The following is a 26,833-nucleotide window of genomic DNA, read 5'->3' on the forward strand; positions in this document are numbered from 1 at the left end:
TTTAGGCCCACGGGAACACCCCATACTGTACTCTATACCGTCCCTTTGCTCCATATGTCAAATGTTCTCCATCATTTCGAAAGTCTTTCACAGATAAGACTTTTTTTTAGGTGTGGCAATTTCCAGATTATTATGAGGTGCTGCGGTGGCATTATAGTGTACGTGTGGGAGGGGGAACCTTGTGTTCTCCGTCTTTTCTCAGCAGCAGCCGGTCTAAGCGGGGAGATGCTGTTATGCGATACAGGCGCTGCATGCTGTGCATCGACGGGATATGAAGAAGCTTCTCTACATCCATAAACCTATCCAAGATCTTCGGCTCGACTCATAATCTATAATTGAAGATGGATTTGCCGCACTGTTCTCAAAGGCCAACAGATAAACATTTTAATGCTGCCGCTCGCTCATCACGACACCATGGGGGGTGGATAATAACTTCTCTTTCATAGGTAAACGTTGCCTTTACTGACGTGTCCCTTACCACTTCTGATGGGAGCCCAGTAGGTCAAAATCATATGCACAAATTTCCTCTTTTGGTTAAAAATGTTGTGTTATTTGCATCTTGGCAGTTGGGAATACTTGTTTGTTTTTCCTTTCAGGAATAAGAATGCACAGTGTGTCACGTCAGCATCGCATATTTTGTGCATTTAACAACTTCTTCAAGGTTAGAAGAAGCCATGACAAAAAACGTGTTAAATGTAATCATTGTCTTTTGCTGACATTACTTTATGCCTGTTGTCTGCGCTCAATCCAGTACTGTAGAGGTCGTCTATGTTTATGTTGCAAAGTAAACCGATTATACCCATCCCATATTCCAATCATTTTTACCCTTTTTGATTGTTTATTATTTTATATCCTCACCTTCACTAGCACTTCAGGTAACACCCACATGCTTTAAGGTGCTGTAATTAGACTTAATGCTGTAATTAGTTTCGACATACCTTATTAACAGGGTGTCACTGTGGGACACGTTGAGAGCAGAATTAAGCTCTCAGCCATGGCAAGATGGGGGGGCTGGTCGTGCGACTCCTACCCTGGTGGCACTGCGGATTTACCTTGTCTTTTAATGGTTATAGGGTCAGCACCTTTGAATGGATGAGTTTCAACACCCCCCCATGTGTGCTCTTGAATGGCAATAAAACTTTAAAAATCCATTAAAAACTAATTTGAGCATCACAGGGTTCAAACCAATCGCATTCCTTGCACTGCAACCATCCAATGTGGTAAAAAAAGGTAATTTTGCCATCCTGTATACACCACACAGAGATAACTAATTTATGGAAAACAAATAAATGGAAGCAGCCTTAGCTCTTTGTTTAAATTCAAAGCTATGTGCATGCCTGCCTATTCCTCCATATCTCGCCGAACTGTTCAAATTAATCAAAAAAGTATTGATTTGGACACGCTAGCACCACTGTCTGTCTGCATATTAATATGAATGTCTAGCCCTGCTTCCCGTGTTTAATTTCTTTATATCTTCATAATTGATTAATGTTCCTTTGTGGAGGGAAAGATGAATAATTTATTAGTCCAATAGCCCCTGGCTAATGAGAAAATGTTTAATTTCGGTAAATGTGGCCGTGCGTTATAAGAAACCGGGCTTGTCGGCGGTGTGGACACATTAAATGGATCCACTCCAGAGGCTCTTTGTGGTGGTGGTGGTGGTTGGGGGGTGCACAAGCTGGCACAAGCTGGCATAATGCTAATTAGGCGGAAATGGCGTAATGACGGCGAAAGACTGAAGAGATCTCGTTGATAAAGCACCTGATTGTTAGCGTCTGTTTTTGCGGCCTTGATGAATGCGTGCTAATTTCCCCCCCACGCTGGCCCGCCCGGGCCTGGCGCGCTGATCCTTGTTGAAAATGTGCCAGCTGCACAATGGCGCAAATTGAATAAACAGCACTTATCCTTAACAAGGGGCATAATTAAATATGCAAATGGATCCAATAATATCATTAGCCCCGGCGCCGAGTTGGGCACTCTCGAGAGCTTTCGTGTTTGAGCTCGGTCCAAAACGTGTGCCCAATCAAAAGGGTTGATCACTTGCCAGAGAAGCCCGTTCCTCATATTTACTCCCTCATTAGTGCTCATTAATGACTTGAAGGATGGTGTGTTTTATCAGACGGACAGTGAGGGGTCGTAAACGAGAGCTGACGAATGTATGTCGGTGTGTCTAATTGATCCTGATCAGATGGTCTGTCAAAAGTTAATAAGAATTGTGTGCATGGTGTAATATATGATGTAATGTGTGTGTGTGTGTGTGTGTGTCAGGGGGCGGTCTGCAGCGCCATGTGCGCCGCCTCTTGGCACATTATCTGGAGCATATGGTGAATGTTATTCTCTTGGTGGCTGTGGAGAGGACCCGCTCTCGGCCTAATTACCCACTAATGTGCCACATTGTGATAAGCTAACGGGCGTTGATGGTGTTTACCGGGGGAGTGGGGGCGAAGCTTGTCACAGTGCCAAGCTCTGCTGGCAGTGCCATGCTCCTCTCCCACTCCGACGCCCACCAGCTCGAGGGGGGGCGACGCACCCACATGTCCTCCTTTGAGTCAGACAGAAGAGGCTCCGCTGTGTTTGCTATGGTTGCTAATGCGCTCCGTGGGGAGGGACTCATTATATTTGCATGTAAATAGCTGTTGCGATTCCTATCAGGTTCTCGCGCAGCCATCCGCTGCCCCCCACAGCCGGAATACCGCCTTCCCGCCATTACATAGTGATCCAGACACGCCCTTTTTTTTTTTTAAGTAAAGCGAAGTGATTGTTATTGTTAAACACTGCCGCACAGCACACGGTGTCCTCTGCTTTTAACCATCACCCTTAGCAAGCAGTAGGCAGCCATGACAGGCGCCCGGGGAGCAGTGTGTGGGGACCATGCTTTGCATCGCTAGGCCACCACTGCCTCTTTCATATCCATTTTGCTGTTTTTAGCATTTAAAGCTTCTTATTTGTTTCCAATGTTCTGGTGAATCCTCCATTCTGATTGGCCAATGGTATGCACCTCGACAGGTAGTTCCAGTTAAAATAGCAACTTTTTGCAGCCTTGTTAACATACACAAAGAGTCGTAGCAAGTAGGATGTAGAACAGCATGTTTTCTTATTATTAATATTAATAAACTAAATATGCCAGTGCAGGGGAAAAGTGAACACCCTGTTTTTTATTGTCTTTGGCACCTGACCATAGCATTTGAGCTCTGTGTGGTTTGTGCATTAAAGGCTTTTAATACCCTCGCATGTCTTTATTCTGAACACTGGGAGAAAATCTTTCTGAAACTGGGGAGATGATTGCAAGGCATAAACAGCGAGAGCATTATGGTTGAGTGTAGTTGAAATGGACAGTGTTTATTTAAAGGCTTTTCCTTAATTGTGAGACATGCTTCCTGTAGTTTGTTCCAGCCTGATCGTTATTGGGCCTGAAAATGTGAAAGGACTGGCATTCATGGTTCGGCAGTGGTTTAAACGCGCTCCCAAGGAATGCTGAGACCCCTTTTGAACTAAACTGTAGCATTTGACATTTATTATGAATAGATAGCAGGAAAGGGAAGGGGAAAAAATCCCTTCAGGAACAAGTCAGTCTTTGTTGCCTGGAGAGGAAGGGAAAGCCGGTGCTGTTTAATGGCGGAGCAGGAGACGACTTTTTTTTTTTTTTTTTTTCCCCGATGCGGTTCACTCATCTTGGTTTTCCATAAGCTCTAAGTATGACATATGAAGTGTGGTGTCAGAACCACAGGCATTTACTTAAAGAGCGCCACGGCATGAGAAATAACAGCCGGAGATTTATGCCTTACAGGAACTCATTCGCTCTAGTGCCAATTGTTTCAGTGAGAATGCCACAGAAAAGTCACGAGTGTAAACACTTGCATTATTTACTGCGCTTGCCATTCATCAGGACCCCCCGCACACTACCAGCACCTTCCCTATTCCTATCCGAAACTTTTGAATAGTACTTCTCGCTCTCCGTATGTGTTTGAAATAATCTTTTTTTTGTATTCTCGCATCTATAGGAGCCAAGGCTAATTTTTACGAGCGTGTCTTCTTGGGACAAACTGTTTGGAGAGTCTTGCAGGTTTATTTGAACTTCGAGTAAACAGTAGGACTCAAAGTGATGGCTAAATTGCCGTGAAACACATAAATCGTCAAGTGTAATATTAGGCTGTCTACGGGTGGATTGCATATTTTATTTATTTATGTTATTTATTTTTTGTGAAGCCATTCCAGTGAGCGATGATTTCTTATCGAGGCGGTGTGTAAAATCCCTGCAGAACTATCAGTGCGGGTTGTGGGGAAACAGTTGGTGGGATGGAGTGATGTAAAGTGGGCGACTGTGAAGGTTAGCTGAAAGTTGTTAGTGGGCATTTAAGGGAAGTACCCGCCCCGCCCGGTGGGAGTTTCCACGCCGGCTGTGATTAAATGGCCGCCGTCTGACCGCAGTGCTTTTCTGTGGGCAGCGGGAGAGTGGCACTCACGACAGGGCCGCACCTCATCAGTTCAATCTTGAGGAGTTAGCATGATTTAATCTCATTTCTGAGTTATGTCCTCACAAGGGTCCACTTTGCATAAGAAGTGTCCATTACCCGACTAATGGGAGCATGTGCCTTCAATTGAGCCAACGGTCCCAGTGTCACATTGTGCACAAAAAAAAGGCACGGCAACATGGCTTAATGGGAGTGCATCGCCACAAAATGATAATTCATCAGATTTGCTGATTCACCATTCCTGTGCCCTTGTCTGATTGTGTAAAATGAATTTACCTTAATTGCAATCCTCCCCATCAGAATTGCAAATAGAATGAATGGACAAGCTTGTTAGGGGAGGAATGGCTGGTTAAAATAAATAAAAGAAAAGTAAAAGTTAAAAAGATTTTTTTTCATTGTATTAAGATAAATGAGGAAGTAGCATTAATGACTCATCCATTTAAAGCCCTTATTAAGCATGAATAAATTATATTTCTGTAAAGACTAGGTTACTCATCATTATCAAATTTAATTAAAAGTATATTATTGGTGAATGTTTGTTTTAAGTAGGAAATTGATCATGGGAATACTTTTTTCAATGTTAATTTGTGCTGTACATGGTGTGTGTGTACAGAATTTACAGTGGCGTGCAAAAGTTTGGGCACCATACTTTTAATGTAAATATTGAAGTGACCAGCAGCCTTAAAATTAAGGATCACTATAAAATCACATTTATGTATATTTTATAGTGAAAAGAGAAAAGGAACTACATATAATATATTTGAGTTCTTAAGTATAGGCTGGCAGTAGCCTAGTAGGTAAGACTATGAACCAGATGACCACAAATGGGGCCTAGCGGTTAAGGAAGTGGCCCCGTAATCAGAAGGTTGCCGGTTCGAATCCCAATCTGCCAAGGTGCCACTGAGGTGCCACTGAGCAAAGCACCGTCCCCACACACTGCTCCCCGGGCGCCTGTCATGCCTGCCCACTGCTCACTCAGGGTGATGGGTTAAATGCAGAGGACAAATTTCACTGTGTACATCGTGTGCTGTGCTGCTGTGACAATCACTTCACTTCACTTTTTTTTTTTTTTAAATCACAGATTCAAACCCCACTTACTACCATTGTGTCTTTGAGCAAGACACTTAACCCTCAGTTGCTCCAGGGGGACTGTACCTGTAACTACTGATTGTAAGTCGCGTCTGATAAAAGCAGAAAATGTAACTGTAGGTAAAATCTATCAAGATTTCAGACCTTCATTGCTGTTTTGAGCTGTGATATGTTCAAAGTCACCGTCAGAAAAGGACATGTGATGCGGATAAAAGCTGCATAAATTCTGTAATGCTCACCAAGCAGGACAAAGCTACAAGATGAGTTTTTTTGGAGGTGGGGTAGCTCTTTCATTAGTTTATTATGATAGACAATTGGAATGGATGACAAACAATAGAAGACCAAGAAAACTTTCTGAAAGAACTGCTCGGTGGATTGAAAGAAAAACATATAGATAATATAAACTGCTTGACTGTGAAAGACCTTCAGAAAGATTAAGCAGGCTCTGAAGCGATGGTGCTTCTATTCTACTATGCATCGCCATCTGAACAAATATAACCTTCATGGTCTGCAGAACAAAACCCTGCCATGTGGCCTTTCTGGCCACACTCTGTGAAGGTAAACTTGGAGAGGGAATTCTCAATTCCAAATGAAAAAACATATCTATGAAGCATGGGGGGGTGGATCATGCTTTGGGCTTTGTGTTGCAGCCAATGACACAAGGATCATTACAGTGGCAGAATGGATCTGAATTCCAAAACATCACACCTTCTATATACTTTGAAAAGTAAAAGTTTGCTATGACCCTAACAGTTCCTCAGTCCATAAACCATTGAAAGTCTCAGATCTGAGTCTTGTAGATGTAGAAGGACGAATAGGCGAAAAGAAAGAAAACTCCCAGGTAACAAGTGAAACATGGGTTTACATGGGGATGTTACTGTACTAGCGCTGACCATGTATGATTACCTACCCAATCCTGGTTTATATAAGGTAAACTCACTCAACTGGTATAAGTACCTTTGTACCATTCTAAAGTATTTTATAAAGTGTGCACTTTTAAAAATGGTGATTTGTTAAAAAATTTTAACAAATCACAAATGTGTTAAAATCATCATTCAGCATCATCACTCAGCATCACTGATCATTACTTAGTTTTTTTTTTCTTTTGTGTCTGGGGTATAAACTAATCCACCAGTCATCTGAGAGCGGACCTTTTGACCGTATGGAATCAATCATTAATGCCAATTTGGGTTCTGAATTGACCATGACCTGCAAGACTGTGCGTGTCTGTGTATTTTGTAAATTAAAAAGAAAGAATCAAACACTATCTGTGTGTGTCTGTTTTTAGTTATTTATTATTCTGTTTTATTTTAAACAAGGTTAGTAACTGTGAGTGTGTCTGTCTGTCTGCCAGCGTTTTTTTTTTTTTTTTGAAGGCTGCACATTTTGCTCACTTTGTTATCACGAGCACGGTAGTTATGGAAAAGAAATATTTCAGTCCCCTGGAGTTAATGAATACCTTCATAAACTGTACTCGCCGCATAAATGTTTTAAAAACCTTGTCATAACATTGACTTGCTTACACATGACAGCTGGCATCTGTTACTGCATTTTCATCCTGAATATTTTATAACTAGCTCTCCAAAACCCAGCTGAATCCTAACCAAAAAGGTTTCAGTTCCCCCCCAGCCAATGCAAAAGAAAACAAATTTGCAAATGGATGCATCTTAATACTAACACTGATGAAATGAAAGAAAAAAAAACAGTAATAATCATAACAATACGATATGAACATTGGTCAAATATTTTTTGAGCGATGTTGCGAGATATTAACGTATCAAACCCCAACACCGATCTGTGCAGAAAAACACAGGACTGTTTTTTTTTTTTCAGGCTTTGATGGAGGATCTCGCAAAAACAGCAGCAGCACAAATGTGGAAATCGAAATGCGCTCACGTCTGCGGCAAATAAAGTAATGCCGTAGCAGGCTCAGCATCCTGGGAAGCAGCCGTCTAATCCTGCCGTATATATTATTATGTGGTAATACTGAGCTTTTTACATTGATAGGTCACTCACTCTTGACCTTGCATGCATGGAAAAGATAGCTCACCATGGTAACCTGGGTCTCCAGGCTTGCCAGATAGTACATCATTTTAGCCCCCTTCATGTAATACTTTTATTGGCTGCACAATTGAAATGTCATGCTTCGCGAACAGAGAAGCTAGTAATTTCTTATGTGTGATTAAACTACCCCTGTAAAATAGAAACATCAGTGGAGCAGAAAAGAAAGAAATAGAAACGGAGCGAATGGCGGGGCATGGACAAACAGAGCTTTCCTCGCAGCTCACTTCTACCTTCTGTGCTGCGGCTCCCTAGTTATGTTTTTTTGAAAGCATTCAGGTTAGAATATGTATTTATACAATTATATATTTTATATTTTTTCCTTTCTTTTTTGCATTGGTAAAACCACATAATATGTCAAAGATACAATATGTCACAGATGTAAAATGATTATAATAAATAAGTAGGGAAAAGAAGGGGAGAAATAGTCTTTTAATGAATATTTATGAGCAGTCTGTTGCCTTTGGGAAATATCGTCAGGAGCTTAGCTTAACTAACACACAACTCACCTTTGGCACAATGGTATTGGCTGAAGGAACCCCCAGAAGGCTTCTTGAGCTCTTATATTTGGAGGTAATTTCCTTAAAGATGAAGTCTGCCCTCTCTGAGATAGGACGGCGCCGCCTCCCCCCCCCCGGCTCCCCGCCCCGGTTCCTCCTGTATAGATCCAGTCCAGGATTAGGACAGTAGGGACAGACGCTGCTGCGATGCTGATAACTGACACTGATAGACGCCGCAGAGGTCATACTGTACGCTAGCAGCTTTTTGCTGCGTGCGGATTGAGATATTAGTCTTTTACTTGTTTTAATATGTACAGACTCAATGGCGTGACGTGGTGCGCTTGGCTGGGTGGTCCGTAATTAAGAATCTAGCCGGGCCTGAACCTTCCAGGCGGGCTGTTATGTGTAAGTGTGCAAATGTTATTTTTACGTACGGATGCATTTGCAGTGCGGGCCGGGCACTATCTTCCCGGCCAGAGGTGAACTCACAGTGGAGGTCTGATAGACTAGAGGCTAAGCACTGCCTGTGCCAGCTGATATGTTACTTAGGGCCGCACAATGCCGAGCACTTGAGATTAATTTAGATTAATTGATTGAAGTTTAAAGCAAGTTGCCGGGAAAAAGTGTCCTTCTGTCAGTTGGCTGTATGAGGCCGTGGAGGGATTGTGACATGCGTTGAACTGTCGAATTTCCTCAACCGTGGGTGCAGGAAATCACTCTCATTCACTTTCCAACTTGCACGTCTCACCTGGGATTTGGAAATGCAGAAAAGTAAAATATAAAGTATTGGTATTCTAGAGGTACCTTATTTCTTAATATATTGAAAAAAAAAATTACTAGACTTCCTTGTCCTCTTGGAACTATTGTCTTGAATATAATTTTAGCTATAATATAATATTGAATATGTTATATTATCAACACTATATCAAGAATAATAAATAATGCAGAAATAACTAATGCAAATACCTATTGCAAATACCTTTAATATTTATATTTTATGCTAGTTGATTATTTGATTTGCAGCTGTTCTTATATAATATTTAGTACTATATTTGTTTAGCATCTTTTATGCTCAAAAAATTTTAGAATCCAAATTTTAGAATTTAATGTTTTAGTTACTGATATTTGAATTATGGATGTAGCATATTTTATGAACGTTAAGACACTTCTAATAGAAACAGATCAGACATTGATCGGCCAACATGTTTACAGCTCTCTGTAATTGCTTAAAAATGCCATTTGTCAGCTTTATGTTGTATTGGCGAAGGCAATCGATTGATCTGATTTCGGATTTGTCTTGTCTTCTGTACATAAAAAATCCACATATGTTGTTGAAATGGGAAATGTTTGCATTGATTTCCTTAACTTGAGCCCAAATGCTAAAGATTTTTGGATAAGCTTTCTCATTACTTAAGCCAAAATCAATGGTTTGGAGCATCTTTTAATGAATGAGCAGTTTGAACACTATACTCCAGAAATGGGGTCCTGTTCCTGTTCATCTTCTCCCTCTACAATCGATCATCAAGGTTTCCTAAGTGAGGCCCAGTTGGGTGACATTGTCGTTTCCTTTTGGCTCTATATACCCGCAGGTCGAGAATAGCGAAGGACTGTCCGAGAGTGTTCTGTCGCAGAACCGAGACCTTCCACTCCGTAAGGTTAGGAGGAAATGACCTCAGCTGCTCTCTAAAATGGGGTCAAGACCAGTATGTCTCAGCACCACCAGCACCACCACCATGCAAGCTTTAAAAATAGATGGTCAAAAGGGTGTCGTTTTTTAATCCAGAGCAGGTTAATCCAAATCCATCCCTCCTAATGTGAAGTTTTAATGGCAGCCCTATTGCTGTTGTTTTTGCCATCACTGTCGGTGGATGTACGTCAGCAGGCAAGAGAGTGAGAGTATTATGTGTCTGAGGGCCTTTCCTCCTGTCTTTGAGACACAGCAGCGAGAGGAGGACAGGAGGATGACGACAGCACAGGTGATGGGGAGACAGAAGGAGGAAGAGAGGGACATACCATCTTCTGAGGTACAGCGGCTCTGTGCTCAGCTCAAGCAGAACCAGATCCGGACACACATGCGTACACACACATACACACTCTGATCCACACACTCTGCTCAATACCTTCAGCCCAGTTAAAACATCACAGCAAACAAGTTCACCCATCGGCTTTCCCTCCTCCCACTAGTACTGCATTTCTACCTGCTTGCTTACTTGCTTACATCATTACCCAAGGATTCCACAGAAGGTAATCCACAGTTTTTTAGGATCATGAATATGGAAGATGCATAAGTTCACCGACAAGAAGAGAATCAGGATCTATCTATTGTTGTATGTCCTTTTCTCGTGTAAAGTTTGCTTTAAATGTCACACATTAGCATATGAACTTTTAAATGAGCTTGTTTGCTCAGTGATGCTGGCATGTAAATACAGATATTGAATATATAGGTTGGGACGGAGATGCACGGCACAGTTTTGGTCCTTTGCAGCGTTAATTAAAGCATGGCTGGGGATCTGGCCGCCAAATTCGGAGATTGACTGGTGATCTGGAATACCAGCGCTGCGCCTCGGAACTTGAATAACCGATAGTTGAAATGGAAATGATCCCTGCTGTCTTGATTTGGGCCGGCTTGATTGACAAGCATCACTCCCAGTATAAAACTCTTCATACATTATTCAGACTCTTACCTATCCCTTGTTGTTGCCGTTTTTTCTGTGCTCATGTGTGTGTGTGCTTGTGGGGGGACATCTGCAGCCATGCCGTAGAGAAAGAATGATAATGGAAAATGAAGACAGTCGGATCACAATTTTGAAATTTTGTTTAAAGATGTTATAGGCACACAAAAAAATGTATTCTGCAGGTCGATCACTGTTGTTGTATCGACAGTAGCTACAGATTGTGTGTACAGTTATGTATGTTATGTTAAATGCTTAACCAGGTTAGCCTTAGGTTAAAATTGACTGCGAGTATTCAGGGTCAATATCAGGCATCTGAGGTATAAAAGCAGCTGCATTTATAGCAAAACATAGAAAATTACCCTGGAAATCCATTGGGGAGAACATTGGCATATAAAATGGGGGCACTATATATATTCCTCATAGAAGGACGGTAGGGGGAACACAAAAGTAAACCACATTGTGCTGCCTATACATTCAGTATATTAAAATGATATATGTGCTCTCGGCTTTCATCAACATTGAGTAGCAGTAATGTGAGGCTCTTTTCCTTAAATTGTATTCAGGTAAAGTAGGGCTAGTTAAGCAAACACTCACCCACTTACCTGTGGTGGAATCTTCAATCTGTCATTATTTGTAGGGTGGGGGAAGAAAAAAAAATGGTTTTGATCAAATGCTACAGTAGCATAATCATGTTTATGGCACGGAATTATTTAACCTTTGGATGACCCGGCAGAATGCCAGTGCCCCAGCCTCAGACCCTAATTGAATCTCCTTTGTGGCTCTGAGACTGATGAAAAAATAAAATTGAAGGTGAAATATGTGTACGCCCAGCCATGGTGCTTTATGAATTGCCCGCTACCACTACCTGCGTCTGACTCTCCATGAAAAAAGATGTCTTCTTTTCTCCTTACTACTGGGCTAATCTGATTTATTTACAATTTGCTTTAAGCAGTATTTACTTTCAGGATTAATCGTTTTGGTGTTGTTAATATCTAACTGCAGCTTTGTGTTTTTGTAGAACCTGGACTGAAATGAAGGGTAAAAGGGCTGCATTTGTCTAGATTTTATTTTATTTTTTTGTAAAAACTGAGTTGAAACGCTGTGGAGAAATAGAGGTGACAGAGGGATGGGGCCACTTGATTGATAAGGTGTCGGCTCACACTTAAGATGGCCGACTGTGATTGGTGTTGAGGTGTGGTATCTGGAACGTGCGACTCAGACAGGGTTGACAAATCATGTTGTCGCAGCCCCTCGTGCAGGGCTCTGTGAGTTAAATGAATGCTGGAAAATTCTTATTTGGCTTCACAAACACACACACACACACACACACACACACACACACAATTCTTATTTATCTTCACAAACAAACACACACACACACACACAGTGGTAGCTGTGGTCATTAGGTGTCAAGGATAAGGGTGGTAGTAAAAATTAATATGGCAATAAATAATGATGCGTTTTCGGTAGCTAAGATGAATGTATTGAACTTAATAGGATAATTTAAACCTGTGATATGGTGCTTTATAGCAGAAAAAATATCTTCCCCAGAAAGCAGTGCTTTTAAAACACTAGTAGTGTAGTAATTTTCTGTTTACAATAAAATAATAAAAACCATCCTGAAATGTATCGATTATCACCGAAATGACAGTATTTAGATATCATGGTTGTAGTGCACCACGTATTTAGTATTGTACTGTTGGATTGTCCTTTAGTGGTGGAACAGATGTAATGTAGCTTTTTGTCAGGGAATGTAGATGTATTAAGGGAATGAGCACATCAGGCATTTTGGATTGGACACACATGAATGCGGGTGTCCCCTGACACCCCTCTATTTACAGACCACAAACACCAGTACGTCGCCGGTCAAAAGAAAGATACGAAAGGCGCCATAGGAGAGCGAGCGAGTGGGAGCGGAAAAAAAAAATCAAAATAAAACCGCTGGCCGCGCCGCCCGACGTATCATCACCTCTCTTTTAAGCCCCGCCAGAAAGGAGAGGCCTTGAGGTTTCGTCTCTGGGGTTAAATATCGGAGCAGGGAAATTGCGGGGCGAGACAATGGCCGCGTCTGCTTTGTGCGGCTGGAAAGGTTAACTCGGTTGTACCCGCCGGCCGCCCTGTTTTTCATGTGTGATGGCTGTGGCGGGAGGAGCAGGAGGAGGGGAAGGGAGAGAGGCGGCGTCCCGCCGCTCACCCCGGGCGCGGACCGCTGGCACCCCATCAGCATTCGTGGCTGCCCCAATCAGATTTGGTTCATCTTGAAAAGAGGCATCTCACGGCCTTTGTGCTAATGGGCTGTGGTGGAGGAACCACGGCAGATGCCAAGGATAACCGGAGATTCCTCATGTGTCGGGATGCAGAGGGTCTCACTTCATTCATTTCAGACACATTCCCCATCAGACCTTTCAGGCTGTAAACATTCTTTTGATGACTGATTAAACTGTCACAGTGTTCTGACTGATCAATTAAAACCAATGTGCCAAATTAAAGATATGAATAAAAGCCAACGCTCGGAATAAAGCTTGACATTTCAGACACTTAGGACAGCATAGAAATTTTAAATATTTAAAAAATATTTTTATATGGGTATTTCAGAGACAAATGAATTCAAATTATGTTGATAATTTGTGCACCCTAAAGAGAAATGAAGGGTACCTTGAGTTGTTTAAGTATTGTGGGTTGGCACCAACAGTGGACCGGTGTTATCACATGAACCCATGAGCACTTGCAGCCCTACAGCATGGCCCCTGTGCTGGTATACACACTCATTCACAGACCTTTACATTCCATGATGCACAAAACAACATTTCTGTACCTTGTCTTGCCTATTGGCAAGTTTTGCATAAAAGGAGTGGAAAAACACCGCACTTTCATTGTCTGTGGAGAGTCAGCATTACTACAGATCTATGTTCACAACTGTGAAATGTTCACACCCTGCTGATTTGTCTCCATGTTGTAATGAGGAAACATTTATCGCTGTTTTACTGGAAAGGAAGTGACAGCAGCATTTGGTTACGTAATGATGCGGTGACCCAAGCATTATATTAATGTGATGCAAACAACTAATAGATTAGGAAATTAGTTGGCGACAATTTTAATAATCAATCCATCATTGCAGACCTTTCCACATACATCCTGAAAATGACTTAATCAACACTATTACATCAATCTCACCTTTTGTGTGGAAATCAATCGTGAGAGTCCAAATCCTCATCAGGTCGGTTTATTAAAGCGTTTTATTTTGAGCGCTGGACCCAAGGACAAGCTGCCATTTGTTTAGCTGAATTATAAAAACAATAATCATGGGCGTAATAACGGTGCTAATGGCCTTTAATTGGAATTGATCTAGAGTTTAGTGGCCATTAGCAGCGTCTCTCTCTCTCTCCCCCTCTCTCTGACATTCAGCCTATTCCCCCCGGTGAGCCCAAGCGTCTGCTGCCTGCACGGCACCCTGGGTAAGACAATGCAGTAAATAGCGGACAGCCCGGCGCAGCCAGGCTTGCAGAAAATAACCTTTTTGAGGGACTGCGTGTGGACTGAAAGCTGTAATTTTTGACAGGTGGCAAGGTGTCGTGTCATCGGTTGCCCCCCCCCCCTCCAAAATAAAAGAAAAACTGCCGTCGTATCTCACGCCCGTTGATTAATGACTCTAATTAAGGGATGAAATCAAGCATGTAAAGACAAGCGATCGCTCTGGGTCCGTGTTTGGCGCTTTTCTCTTCCTGGCGCCCGACTCATCCATCTAAATATCACTGCTCTTTCATTCATTCCAGCTGGATGGCGAGAGGTTGGGGCTACAGAGGCACGGGTGGAGCCGAGCGCCTGCAGGACATCTCACCCTCACCCTCCCTCTCCCTTTCTTCCCCTCACCCCCTCTCCATTTACTCATCCCGTGCTATTTCCTTCTTTCTCTTCCTGTAACTTCACTTTACCCTCCTCTGCTCTTCCCGCTTTCCCTTTCTCTCTATTTTCGTCTTCACAGATGTGCCCTGCACCCCTCCCTCCCTCTCTCTCTCTCTCTCACCCTCCCTCCCTCCCTCTTACTCTCTCTCTCTCTCTGTCTCTGGCACGGACGTGCATGCAGGCGTCGTGTTTGCTTTTCTGCAGGTCTCTCTCGTGGCGAGCGTGCACGAGAGGTGTCAGACAATTAGAGCGTCAGCCTGGCGGCGTCTGATGGACCGGGCAGATTACTTCCATCACTGGGATGCGAGGAGGGGAAATTAGACAGCGAGATGAATTCTAACAAGTGTAGTGGGACGCTCAGAACACACACACACACACACACACACACACACACATGCATAAAACCACACGCGTCAGTGGCTGCTGTTGGGGCATTTTTGGAGGGGACTGTGCCATTTAGTGCTGTGATGGCAAATGGGTGTCTTTAGTTAATGAATCCAACTTAATGTTTACTGTCCTGGAACTGACCCCCCCATTCCGAACACACACAGACACACACACACAGACACAGACACATACAGACTACTAACAAGACTGAAAGTCTGGCATTACTGTGTGCAGCTAAACAGGTCCCCTGGGGACAGCTACCCTGCTCCTCTGGCCTTGCATTAGAATGCTTAAGCTGTGAATCCCTTGTCCACACACACACACACACACACACACACTCGCACACAGGCAAAGAGAGCCACCAGCTGGAGTTTCCTGCGTTCAGAGGCACACTGTCAGTTTTATATCTCCCCACTAACTGCTTTTGCATGTTGAAAATAAATAATTCACCGTCTCCAATGAACACAAGACACTTGCTCATTTAAAGGACAGAGAGGGTCATGAAAAAATAATGACGTTGGAAACTAACAAGGAGCCTTTAATTTCCTTAATTTTCAGCAACCCCTTTTTCTCTTTTTCCTGCTGAACAAAGACGATGAATGGACTTTTTCAATACTTATTGCTTTATGTATGCAAATGTCATTATACAGTTAGGCTGATGACTGTTTCATGTCACCCGAGTGTTCCCCTGTCCAGTCTTGACGTTTGAGCAGGAGAAGCCGCATTTTAATAGTCGTCATTTGCAAGCGTTATTTTAAGGGCCCTCTCTGAGGAGACGCGTGGGGGTCTTTCTCTGTTTCGTGGTATTAGTCAGAGTGAGGTATTGCTAGCGAGCTCATTGCTTTCAAAAATCAAAGTTAAATGGGTCATCTATCATCAGAATTTGTGTCTGGGCGACTTGTCTGAACATCAGTATGATTTATGGGTTGAATTGGAAGAGTCAACCATGCATGTTTCGTAGTTTATCGTTTTATGCTGTCTTCAATTAAATGTCTATAAACAGAATGATGGCTTTACGACATTGTCCATCAATAAAGGCGATCAGGTTTTTTTGCATGGCGCATAAGAAGGCTTTCACGCTGCTAACGTCCTCCTGGTGCACGGGATTTTGCATGCCCTGCTCGCTCCGAATGAAAGGAGCCTCCTGCTTCCCCGTCCATTTTTCATTAACTAAGCGCCATAATTTGATCATTTTGCGATTTTTATGTCCCCCTAATATCATTAAGTCTGGGGTGTTGATTATTCCCGTGCTTGCATCAACAAGCAAATACCACCTTAATGATGTGAATTTTGCTTATTATATTTTGTTATTATTCCTGTTTCTCCTTATTGCCATCATTTTTCTAAATAAAAGTGCACTCAAAAATTAAATTTTCTTTGTGTGGAAAACACCCGTGCTAGCATGTTTGCTGATTAGGGGGTGTATGTAAAGGTTATAAGCGCAATGTCACCAGGGAATGGGCTCCTTCATTTGAGCCTTGCGAATAAATCAGCTCGCGGGGGGTAGGGAAATTTGAGGGGTGGTGGTGGGGGGGGCTTTCATTTTCCATCAGGACATTGAATAATGGCATTTTCTATGTCTATATATTCCACAATATATAGAATTTAGCTTTGATTCGTCCTGTATGTGTCCTGCAGCTCCTGCCTCCATCCCATCAGGCTAAAAATTTGACTGGAGCCACACTGGGGACCTGGTTATCCTCCACCTCTCCCTTGCAACCTCGAGTAATAAGGTTGCTTGTATGTTGGTTTCTTTTATTATATGGCCTAAAATCATGCTGCCGAATTGATAGGACGGTAAACAAATGGAGCCGGTTTCTTTTTTGTGCACACCATTGCAATCCTGTTTAATGCGAGCTGTTTATTTGATTTGTTTTGCCTCGGCCACGGAATAACTGGCAGGTTTATTGACAAAGGTATACCCTAGGAGATATGGAAGATATCAAATCGAAGTGCCCAATTACTGGGATGTTCATCATTACAGTGTGGGTTGCCGGAGCTGGGAAAAAACTCACTTTGATTCTTTGTTTAGCAGGATTATGCATCTGTCAAAAAAAATCACCACTCTAGGAAAATGTATACTGGGGAGGGATGTGCAAGCTGTGCTGATTTTACTTTTCTTTACCTTCCCTGTAGGCTTTAAAAGCAGCATTTCACTGTGTGTAATGAGAGAAGGAGACGTTGTGGGTATGTTGTGGGCTGCACTGTGCTGCTGTACAGCAGGGTCAGTGGTGTTCTGGTGTTCTATATGATGTTTACTGCCATGACAGTCTTGTATAGTGAGCTCTGTTGTATGTTTCAAGTGCTTGATGCTTCCTCAGGAGCAGGAAAAATATGGAAATGACACAAGGTTATCCAGATATTTATTTTTTTAAAGGAATAACTGATTTAATTTTTACCCTTAAAAGAAGAGCATTGGGGGGTGGGGGGTCGTGGGTCGCAGGGAAGACCTTGGCTCTGGCTGAAGAGGGTAAAATTAATCAGTCTGCCATCTATAGCTGGGCCCCAGTTAATCATAGGCTCCAGCATTTTATTCACAAAATGATATATCTTCAGGGAATTACCATATCACACCAGCTCAACACCCTCCTCCCCGCATTCGATCATCTGAAACGGACCTTGATTAACAGCATTTTAGGGGAGACGCTTCAGAGCGCCCGCACAGGGGGAGAAATAACAACATTAATATTAAATGTATTGTTGTCAGGGCATCATGTGACAATGAAACAGATAGAAATGTTCTGTACTTACTTTCTGATTTCTTTAAATGTGTTTTGTCTGATGAAAACATAATGCATATGACTGTGTGTGTGTGTATATACACTCTATATAGCTATATACTCCCATATATATATTTATGTAATTGTGCAGGAAATCATCACAGGAATTTTTCTTGCAATCACTTGAAAGATGAGAGCAGCCTGCATCTGCTAAACTAATGAAAAAAAATACAGGTTCTTTTTAGCCTTGATTTACTATCTGCATCTCTGCCAAGAGGCCTCTTCCCCAATCCCACCTTAACCCCCCTTGTCCATTCATCTCTCTCATTTTCACCAAATTTGGCCCAAACGTTCCCCCCACTCAGACCCCCACCATCTCCCTGGTGCATGCTGGAAAAGAGGTGATGAGGAAGGGCTGAGGGTTGGGGGTTGGCGTCTGCTTTTTCCGCTCTTTCTCCTTTCCTGTCCGATACTGGACCCTCTCATTCTGCACCCCTGTGGGCTCTGTGCTGCTGTGCATGATGTGAGGAGCCCTGACTGGGAGAACCGAACCTTCATACCCAAATGGTCCAGAGAATGGCACATGTAAATTGAGCAGCTTTACTCTATGTGTGTTTGTGTGTGTGTGTGTGTGTGTACGTCTATGTGCGTCCACACACCTCTGTGAGCTTGGCTAGCTCCAGATGTGGATCTGTTCTCATGAGGAGTGGCAGGAAGGAGATTTTTGTGAATCCTCACCCCCTAAATTTCATGCATCACCATTCATATGTCTGCACACAGAGCTGGGATATGGCCTTCTTGAATAGATAAATAGCAGATGTGGCTCTGATAGTGGCTGGCGGCGCATCCTTTTCCATGCAGTCTGATAATCTCTCAGCTCTACTTTTTTCCTCATGTGTCTATTTATGAACAGAGCGTTGTATCATTGTTGAAGCCTTTTCAGGTCTGTGCTCTGTATTTATACATAATTGTATAGTATATATTATTATATAGTGGTTCAGAATATTCATATGAATAATTTGAATACTGTATTATGATACAACCTGGATACACTTGTTGTTAAAGGCAAGGCCAAAGGCTGAGCTGTGCTGATTTCTCACAGACAGCGTTATTAAAGGAGATTGTCTGTATTCCCCTCAGCCAATCATCATGGAGCCAAGTGCATTTGAATAAATAATCAAATTCTGGTTGCAATATTGCCTCCTAGTAGTTTCATTTTTCAGATATGTTAGTACTAAGTCTTTTATGGTAGTAAAGAAAATGGTTGTAGATCTGTACCGCTCAGGATTATCACACAGGTGCTTGTCCAGCCATGAACATTACAGAAGCAATGGAGTTTTGAAATGCCTGACTGTGTACATGCAAAGTTGATCAGGTTGCTTAGTAAATGATGCATCTAAATTAAAATGTAATCTCACCTGGTAGTCTCCAAAATCTGTTTAGAATTGTGGAAGGGGACCGCTGGATATTTTTGTCATATTTAAATACTACAAATGTGAATAAAATGCTGAACACTATAAATATATTTGAATATTTAACAATGTCTATAGCATCTAATTACTATTTGTCATTTATTTATAACAGAGAAGAAATTGTGCGTTGTGTTATATGATGAGATTGGTCTTGAGATTGTATTGTCAAGTGTGATTACCCAAACAAAATAAGAAGAACCTTCTGTAACCCACACTCTTCCGTAAACAACATGAAATGAATGAATAAGAAATTGCCAAAGTTTCTCACCCAGTCAGTCTGAATTTGTCCAGTTTTATTGCTTCTTTAATCAGTAACTGTATGAAACTGTTCCCAACTGTATTCAGATCAGTTTACTAATAACCATTCAATCAAGCTTTTAAAGTGTCAGACTTGCATTATTGCGCACAGCATTCCATTGGACGGTCCTCTCTACATGCATTCCGATATTCCCATCAATAACAGCCAGAATGTAAACAGTGCTGTAGATGAGTTTTGATCTGTTTCTTATTGACCCTCATCTTTGGATGATAGTGTGATAGTGTGTGTGTGTGTGTGTGTGTGTGTGTGTGTATATATATATATATATATATATATATATATATATATATATATATATAATACACATTATAGGTGCTTTCACATGCATTCTTGGTCTTGAGCCATGTCGCTGTGTAATAGGTTGAAGTCCATGCGGCCGAAACGAGAGCCAGACCCCTAGATGACCGCGGAAAATTAGAGTCCACGAAGCAGACGAATGAAGAGCTGGGCATTTCAAAAGGGAACACGGCAGTCAGACAGGAGGTAGAGACCATCTAACACGCTGTTCTGAAGGGAGCTTCTCCTCCCAGAGCCCAGCGCTTTGATCCTCTTGCACTGTTGTTTTATGTAATGGTTTTGCCAGTGTCAGAGATGTTTAATATAAGGGGAAAAAATGAGTTTGGCAAAGTCAAGCTCTGCTCTCTCCTAATGGGCCTTGTGATATGTACTCAGCATTTCTATCCCATAATAAAAACTGCATTATACATTCTATTCATTTGATAAATAATGCGATATGGAGTATGTGCTTAAGTGCATGTATGTGTTTTTTTCCCCCTTCCTGCGGTGTCTCCCAAAAGCTTACACTCACATGCAAGCATACACACACCACCCACTGGTTGAAAACCCTACAAGACGCTCTCTCAAGGATATCAGCACACACACACACACACGCACACACACACACACACATACACACTTGATCTGCATATCATTGAGTTTTGGTCGAATGCCAAGGTTTCACTGAAGAAGACATCAGAGATGGGGGCTGGCGAAGGCGCCCCCACCTGGAGTTCAAGCTGATTAGCGAGGGAGGGGTGTGGCGGGGAGGGAGGGAGGGACCTTGAGAGCAGCTGTGAAATTACAACCTGCTTAATTTAATTACCCAACAGTAATTAATTCATATCTCCAGCCAAAGAAAAGGAGGGGGGTTGAGTAAAGAAGTCATTAGCCTAATTAGTTAATTAATTGTCTGTAGCAGCATCCCATTTTAGCTGCGTCTTCATTATCTGATGCCTCGGCTTGGCGCCAGTTTAGCTTGTTTGATGAAATCTCCGGCGCGCCGATAATTCGCCGCTGTCGTACGCGGTAATGGGTGCCTCCAAGGCTCCATATGCTCGCGTTTGCATAAAGGTACCTGTTGAGGACGTCGCCGGCAACGATTAAAGCCCACTCCGCATGTCTGCTGCGGGCTGCGCACGTGGGCACGCGCTCGCCCAAATTGGCACACATCAGACAATAGCCCTGTGTTGGCCAATTACGGGAGAAGCAACATTAACAGAAGCTGGAACACACGCCGCCTTATTTTCCACCCCGCTGTTGGCATTTGCCTTTTTAGCCGCCTCTATTACCATGTGCATTTTTGAGTCTTTGCAGTCATTCACATGCTTGATAAGTTGAGTCTCTCTGTGTGTGTGTGTGTGTGTCTGTGTGAGAGAGAGAGAGAGAGTGAGAGTCTGTGTGGACTGGCTGCCACTCACTCGAAAGTCATCTTGCCGGAGCCCTGTCAGGCGCGGAAGCTTCCTCCTGATGCATACGGCTGCATATGTGTCACCATCCATCACTCTGTGTGACATTGTGGAGCTGTCTCTCTCTCTCTCTCTCTCCCCTCCCTGGCCGACTGTTGAGTTTCTACCCCTCCGCAGGTTCTCATTTCCATCTTCCACTCTCACCACCCTCCTGCTTCTCATTCTCTCTCCTTGATCCTGGTGCCAACCCTGCTTTAACGTCCCTGTCTCTCTGTAGGCAAGTGACCTGGCCTTTCTGCCAATTCTGTCTATTAGGAAGATCCACAGCTGACCTCATTGACTTTTCTATTCACCTCATCCAGAGCATTTTGGCCTCCCTACATGATCATTCATTTGGTAACAAGCAGTAATGCCGCTAAGGTGCTCTGTGATAGGATGCTTTAAAATAAAAAGAACAAAACAAGATGTGAGCATGCACTGTTGCATTGATCTGTCAGGTTTCTGAGGACATTTGGGTCCAGCCACGGGACTTTTTACCACCGTCTCATTTGGTTCCTCAGCTCAAAATGCATTTTAATGGTCTTGTGGCGAGAGGAGAAATCGAATAGAAATTGATTGAGATTGTATGCCGTGTATCTGTCATTTGGGAAGGGGAGATGTGGCTCGTAATACGTGAGGCATTTGGTCCAACTGTCACTTCGGATTATATTACATTTCAAAGTGATACCTTGTGTTTGTGTTGAAAGCTAAAAAGCTTTTCCCCTCCTGTCCTAACACCATTGGCTGTGGTTCCAGGAAAGCATTAAGTTTGTCATTTATAGACTCTGCATGGCCTAAATAATCTGTCTTTTATCCCCATCCACTCGGGAAACTAATGGATCATCAAACTGAAAGTGATCGGTTCTTAGGCCAGGGATTGAAACCTGCCTATTGACAGCAGACAGCAAATGTGCAGAATCCGATGCGCTCCCCAACTACCCCAGCCCCCCCACACCCCCCCCGCTCTTGCGGGTATTGGGGAACAGACAGAAAAGAAAGGGAAGAGCGATTTGAATGGAGCAATTTCCATCACCGGTGTTCAGCACATATCTACCTTTTTCTGCATCGCTCGCAATAAATCATAGCGTGCATCCGTGGAGTATACTCTCCAAACTGTGACAAATCGTGCACTTTAAACACACACCGCCTGCCTTAAGTTGTATATCAGGTCGCCGCTGATTACTCATCCCTGACACAAACAAATATTCAACGTTGAAACTTTTCCATCTTTTGAGTTATTGCCGGGAAGGAGCTCATCATTATGTGCCATGCAGACAGGGGGGGACAATTTAAAGGAAAAATCTGAAGAAAGTTGTGATGCTTGTGTTTTCACAGCATTTTGCCTGCTGGGTTCAATTGTGATTTTGCTGTGAAAGGTCACTGCCCATCTATACAAAGTGGTCATTCTCATTCAAGATTGTACAAAAGCGTATGTAAGATGGTGTCTAGACTGTACCATGAGGCTACACGTATTGAAGCCACTCACACATGTTAGCATAGAGGATCGAAATGTCATCAACATGTGCTAGTTGTTTACTTTACAAATGTTAGTCAGAGTAGAGTTGGTGGAGGACGAATATATGAACTTATTTGCAGTACTGTGACAGCAGCCATATTCAAACCCCTCTAACAGTATGACACAGGACCACCTTTTAGAAGCAGTGACCAAAGACATTAGCACGCTGTACACCGGGCTACATCTCCACCACCATCAAAACTCCAAATGAAGTTATTCTTTTGGAAGAATGGAGTCCTGCCCTTGAGTAGGGGAACCAAGACAATGTAGGCGAACAATGAAGCTGTTCTCCTTGAGAATGTTCTCTCAGACAAGCTTATCCTCAGATAATTATTTGGAAGTGAAAGCATGCAAGAAAGCACTGCTTGAGACTTAGTTCCTTCATTTCGCCCACAATCCACCACTCCCCCGCCCACAGACCCTCACCTTGCAGGTCGATATGAAGTTCTGACCTTGAAGACCTCCGTAGGTACATGGACATTATGTCCCATGTGTTGTTAGGGGGGAGGGGGTAGTCCCACCCTTTGTAGTCCCACCATTGTCTGTGCAGCATTTTGCACGATGGGGACGCTGCGGCGCTTCAATTATTTTCAAGGCCAGAGCTCTTCAGTTTCATTGTGCTGAATGTGATATGTAATCACTGTTGTCAAAATGCAAACACATTTGCCCTCTGACCTGTGCAAGCTATCAAAGCACCACGTCTAATGAACAAATTATGAATGAATTAACGAATGCTGCCTATTCTCAGTAAACATCTTGGATTCTAAGGTAAGGTATAGCTCACGTTTGATGAAGTGTGGTACTTAATCTTCCTTTTACTAAACTGCAGCATCATTGAAATTCCCCTGATTTCCAAACTTGTATCAATGCCCTTATTTTATTCTTATAATAGCGCATGACTGACTTAAAAAAAAAAAAAGTCAAGTGATTGTCACATGTGATACACAGCAGCACAGCACACGGTGCACATAGTGAAATTTGTCCTCTGCATTTAACCCATCACCCTGAGTGAGCAGTGGGCAGCCATGAGCAGTGTGTGGGGACGGACCCGCCATGGTGCCTCAGTGGCACCATGGCGGGTCGGGATTCGAACCGGCAACCTTCTGATTACAGGGCCGCTTCCTGAAACGCTAGGCCACCACTGCCCCCACAGACTATTGACGACGGTGCCGAAAGGGTGGTGTAACCCACACATTGTCCTCTCCTCCACCCGTCTCATTGTAGCGGTGAATGAAAGGAGAGCTTTTCTCCAATCACGGATTTAGGCAAGCTGCTCGGGCTGGCAGGGGAGCGATCGCGGGCCAGGCACGGAGCGCCAGGGCAGGGACCTCTCAAGGGAGAGTTTGATTGGCAAAATAATTAGTCCATTATGTCCTGCATAGATAGGCTCCCCCCCACTGAAGCGTTCTAATGTAATATTAGGGATTAAGCCCTCATTTCAAATATAGCGATATTCTGATATTCTATTTGGACTTTTCCTCCCTCCACTGGGTCAATTGAGACTTCAAGGAGGAAAGAAATAGATGTGAAGTTCTCAGCGGCTGGTTTTAAGATTAGGGTTAGCCATTAGGTGTCTTGAATGGAGCTGTTATCATTACCACATTAACGATGTAACAGAAAATGAGTGTGAGGTGAGCTGTGAGTGGCACGGGGTCTCAGGGTACGTTGAGGGCCCAACCCATCATGGTCCAGGAAAAAGCAGGATGATCTCCGTGTCTTTGTTTCTGTCTGTTTCGGCCCAGCGTTCTTTATTATTCTCTTTTATCTCCTCTCTTTCTCTGTGCTCCTTCCATCCACTTAGGTCATCCCTTTGTCTGCTTTCCCTGCCTCTGTCAATCGCAGGTTTGTGCAAAACCGAGGGGATAAAAAAAAAATTGACAAAACACAATTGCATATGGTCTGTGTAACATGTGAGCGAGGTTAAACGATTACAGATGGTTTGGCTCCTCACATGATGGTCACTTCAATTAAACGTGGCGACAGGCCTCCGAGATTTGACACATGGCCGTAGCGATTGTGATTGGATCTTGTTTAATCAAAAGGCAGCAAGGAAATGCAATGCACGCACGACCAGAAAGGCCCCTTTTACCTGACAATAGCCAGCAGCGGTTGGCTAGCAGGTCATTTCAGCAATGATCTACTGAGGTCCTGAGATCTCCAGAAAGACTAACCAAATAGAAGCATTCATGGGATCCGGCTCGAGCCGAGAAGCACAAGGCCAACTTTTATTTTTCCCCGCAAAGTATCTAGTTTGCAATTCCAAATTGTGTACTAAGCAGGTTAATGGAAACATAGCTCCTTCCTGCCTTGTTTATTCTCAGTCACCTTTTCTACTCCACTGCTGCCCTTTTCCGCTCATCTGTTGCTCCCTTTTGCTGTGTTAGACCCCCCACTCTCTCTCTGGTTCTCATCCTCTGTTCATCTCCGCAGATAAGCAGCAGAGAGGTCATGACCCATAAACTCCAGATGCAGTTACAGGACAGTGGGTGATAAAAGCGCAGGTTTTTGTTCTTGTCTCACTGTGGCATTTTTTTGTTCTTTTGTCTTCTTTTTTTTATGCATTGTTTGGATGTTATTCTGATTGCACCTTGTTCTTAAGTCAAGTAAATAATTATTTAAATAATTGCATGTGTTCTGGAAGTGGGGCAAAGCAAATATTGAGCTGCAGGCGCTGTCAAAACTGGTTTCTGTGTTGGATATATAGCTGCAGCATGTTGTAGTAGGCTGGCAGTAGCCTAGTGCCCATAGTGATACTAACATAGTGTCCCTGAGTATCTCCAGGGAGACTGTCCCTATAACTACTGATTGTAAGTCGCTCTGGATAAAGGCGTCCGATAAATTCTGTGAATGCAAAAAAACAAGCATGTGGCTGATGTGGAGAGAACTGAGAGAGCTGTGGAGGTTAAAAAAAAATAAAAATGACTTCACCGCTTCCTGTTCATCAGGCCCGACCACCTCTGGATAACCCCTCAGTGAGGGGGTTTAATTACCCCCCATTATATTAGCAGGCAGCGTTAACATCAGACAAGCCGTGCGGTGGCGTGGAGGCGCAGAGTTCAGGAGTTCAGGGTGGTGTTTGGGCGCACGTGTGCGTGTGTTTCTGTGCAATGCTGCAGTTTTCTGGGGGAATTTTCGTCTCGTGTGGAATAAAGGTGTCCACATCCTCCTCTGTGGGCCTACCAGCTGCTGTTCTTGTGTACGTGTGTGGATTTTCCTCTGTGTGTTTTTCTATTCTTGGTACACCAGAGAATCCCACGCTCCACCATCTGCGCTCATCTGTGAGAGATGAAAGCTGCGTGTTGCAGCTCTGAACCTCTGGACCTCCTCGCAGACCAGCCAGAGCCTACGTCACCAGACAGGGGTCTCCATCTGACCCCTGCGTGCCCCCAAGCAGCGTCTGCCCTGAGTGTGTTGTGACTCTCAGAGGCAGCACCCTGTTTTCTCTGTTCTGGAGTGTGTCTTCCTCATGTTCCAACAAGGAAGGATTGGAACACAACTGGGACTCGTTCCACCTTCAGAAGATCCCTAACCCAAATTAAAAAAAGTGTTTTTCAATTAAAACAACTGCTTCACCTTAAATATTCCCAAAAAACACCAAAAGCACAATATAATGTGCTACTGCATTGAAAAATACTCATATTGGCTTTTTTTAGTACACGTTAGGAGAAATATTTTCTGTTTTATCTTGATGTTGAAAATGAAAATCCAATGAAAATCAGAAATCTTGTGTTATTAGTTATTTCACAGAGAGAATGAGGAGGAGCTTCTTCCCGCAGGCTGTCCGAGCTCTCAACAACAACAGTACATAGAACTCCAGCACTTTCACTTTCACCTCCAATCACTCCGGACTCTTTTGCACAAAATCACTTTGCACAAATCACTTTGCACAAAATCACTCTGCGCTTTTTACTTTACTGCTCTTTTTTATGGCTCTTTTTCTCTTTTCTTTAAACATTGTCTTTAACTCATTTGCACACCTTCACCCTACCAGTTAC

General features: G+C 43.1%; 1 protein-coding gene across 5 annotated transcripts in view; it reads left to right on the forward strand.

Moving 5' to 3' along the window:
- The window catches only part of LOC114784684 (early endosome antigen 1-like), a 124,578-nt gene that overhangs the window by 14,587 nt on the left and 83,158 nt on the right, over positions 1-26,833 (forward strand). For 4 of the 5 annotated variants that reach the window (XR_003748901.1, XM_028970255.1, XM_028970251.1 and 1 more), the window contains exon 7: positions 10,063-10,146. The exons of the other annotated variant lie outside the window; for it this stretch is intronic. Coding sequence is in view for 3 of the 4 variants with exons in the window: in XM_028970255.1 (XP_028826088.1) it covers positions 10,063-10,146 (84 nt within the window). In the remaining variant the exon portion in view is untranslated. The remainder of the gene's footprint in view (positions 1-10,062; positions 10,147-26,833) is intronic. 5 annotated transcript variants of the gene reach the window in all.

This window comes from Denticeps clupeoides, chromosome 2 (genome assembly GCF_900700375.1).
Source record: "Denticeps clupeoides chromosome 2, fDenClu1.1, whole genome shotgun sequence".
NCBI classification, from domain to species: domain Eukaryota; kingdom Metazoa; phylum Chordata; class Actinopteri; order Clupeiformes; family Denticipitidae; genus Denticeps; species Denticeps clupeoides.